The sequence below is a fragment of the Pinus tabuliformis genome, chromosome J (genome assembly GCF_031772625.1).
Source record: "Pinus tabuliformis cultivar Carrire ecotype Pingquan chromosome J, CPIR1, whole genome shotgun sequence".
Classification (NCBI taxonomy): Eukaryota; Viridiplantae; Streptophyta; class Pinopsida; order Pinales; family Pinaceae; genus Pinus; species Pinus tabuliformis.
In genome coordinates this window covers 568857089-568859221 of record NC_142295.1, presented here as the reverse complement: position 1 = coordinate 568859221, position 2133 = coordinate 568857089, and the positions used below count along the sequence as shown (strand labels likewise).

At 42.8% G+C, this 2133-nt stretch overlaps 1 protein-coding gene across 1 annotated transcript; it reads right to left on the bottom strand.

Moving 5' to 3' along the window:
- Positions 1-386: 386 nt before the first annotated feature.
- Positions 387-1169, bottom strand: LOC149228262 (uncharacterized). Its single transcript, XM_089380721.1, has one exon. It carries the CDS (start codon positions 1167-1169, stop codon positions 387-389), a length of 783 nt encoding a protein of 260 aa, XP_089236847.1.
- Between the last annotated feature and the right edge of the window lie 964 nt (positions 1170-2133).

Below are 2133 nucleotides of genomic sequence, written 5' to 3'. Positions count from 1 at the left end.
AAACATTTTTTACTCATAGAATTTGTAAAAGAAGATTAATCCCTTGTCTTCAAAGCAAACAAATATTTAAATATTTTGAAGTGCAAATTCGTATTAGTAGTTTCAATTTCATATATTTTAGTTATAAATAGATAGCATATACTATGTTTTTTTTTTTCTTTCACAGAAACGGGTATGAGATTTCATTAACTGGGCGGCCAAAAGCCAAAAATTCGGTTACAAAGACGGGGTAGATTTTCTGCATGACTTTTCAGCCAGCGAGCTATGCCACCTACTCTTAACAGGATCTTCTTATTACATTTAACAAAGTGAGTTTCTGCTGCTAGTTTCCCAAGGTGGAAGATACAAACAAACTGATGTAGAAGGAGACAAAAAAACATTTCACTTTAGGGAATTGGGTCCCAAAGAATTTCGTTGTCTTTGAGAAGGGAACCAACGTCTAGCTGAGCTGCCTTGTTTGCCTCGTTGTCTGCTTCTTTGTTATTTGTTCTTAAGACATGGAAGTACTTCAACTTCATGGACTTTGTCTTACCTTTGATCCTTGAAATTATCCTTGCAAGCTGCAAGTCTGCTGAGTTGGAATTGGTCGCCAAGGCTTGGATAATCACCTGGGAATCTCCAAAGACATTTGCCTCCTTATAGCCCAGATCCTTGAGGAATTTAATTCCTTGGTAGAGGGCCATCGCTTCCGCTTGAATGCTTGTGGAGTGGCCTAATCCCCAAGCGAATCTATGCACCCCTGTTCCGTCTGAACTTATGATAATACCTCCGGCTCCCGCAGTGCCTGGGTTCCCTTTAGCAGCCCCATCGAAGAAGAGAGATGGAAGAGCTTGGATGGACATCCAACTTTGGAATTCGTGTTCATTTTTTCTGATTTGCCAATCTTTGCAAGGAGAAGAGAAGCTGTTGGCTTTTGGGAATTTAAATTTTAGAGCAGATCCTAGCTCTATGTCCTGCTGGCTTAAGTTTGTGTCGTCCCCTTTATCTTCCAGCCACTCAGCTAGTTGGCATTTTGCTGCATTGGCCACTAGTCTGAAATCTTGTTCCTTATTTCGGAAAATTCTTCGGTTCCTTTCCAACCATACTTGCCAACTGATGAACTTTGGTAAAGCACTCCAAGCTGACCTGACTATTTTATTTTTTGGGGAATAGCCTGGGTATTTGGTCATCCAACTCGCAAATAGATCCTAGACTGCTGTTGGGAAGGCGAATTTATGATTCCAGGTGTTTAGGAGCTCCTGCCATATAGAGGTTGTCAATCTCCATTCAATCATGATGTGGAGAGCAGATTCAAAGTTTTCCTTGCATAGAGAGCATCTAGACGGCCCATAGAAGCCCCTTTTAAGGAGCCTGTCTTCAGTCAAAATTTTCTTATGGCAGAGGAGCCAGCAAAAGTGGTCCACCTTGGGGATTGAAAGAATTCTCCAAATGTCGATCCGGGGAGCAGGGTTGGGAGGCACGTGAGGCCTCTCGAGGTGTTTGGCGTAGCCCTAGGCTATAGAGTAGCATGATCGACTCGTTCCCCAGCCTCTCACGTCTTGATTGGTTTTTCAGGATGGAGCGATCCCATGCAAATTCATGATAAGAGTGCTCAGGTCAGAGCGAAGATAGGAAGGGATTGCGAGTTGCTTCCACCCCAACCACGCATTTTCCCCCCAAATTGATAGATCCCACAACGTGTTTGTGCTGGCTTCTGCCATCCAGCGTTGCAGTTCTGGCATGCTCCTTGCTTCTGCCATCGGAGGTCTATTAAGGATGCTATCATTCCAAATATGTATGCACTTTCCATTGCCTGGGATCCAGTATGTATGGTTCCTTATCAACGAACTGGTTTTGCTGATAAACCTGCTGAAGGGCAAATTGAATTTGTTCTTGGGCTGCTCCAGACATTTAGTTCTCGGTCCTCTGAAGTATTTTCTCCATAACGCAATTTGCACCCAGCCAGGATTTGGAGCTATGATTTTCCAAATTATTTTGGCTCCCATGGCTAAGTTTTGGGCATTAAGATCCTTAAAATTCAAGCCTCCCTCCTGAAGTGGTCTCATGACTATATCCCAATTTACCAACGAAATTCTTTTCTCGTTTTGTTTACCTCCCTTCCAAAAAAAAGTTCTGATTAGATCTTCCATTTTT

Coding starts and splice junctions, on each gene's coding strand:
- LOC149228262 (XM_089380721.1), bottom strand. CDS start 1,169: ATGACCAAATACCCAGGCTATTCCCCAAAAAATAAAATAGTCAGGTCA.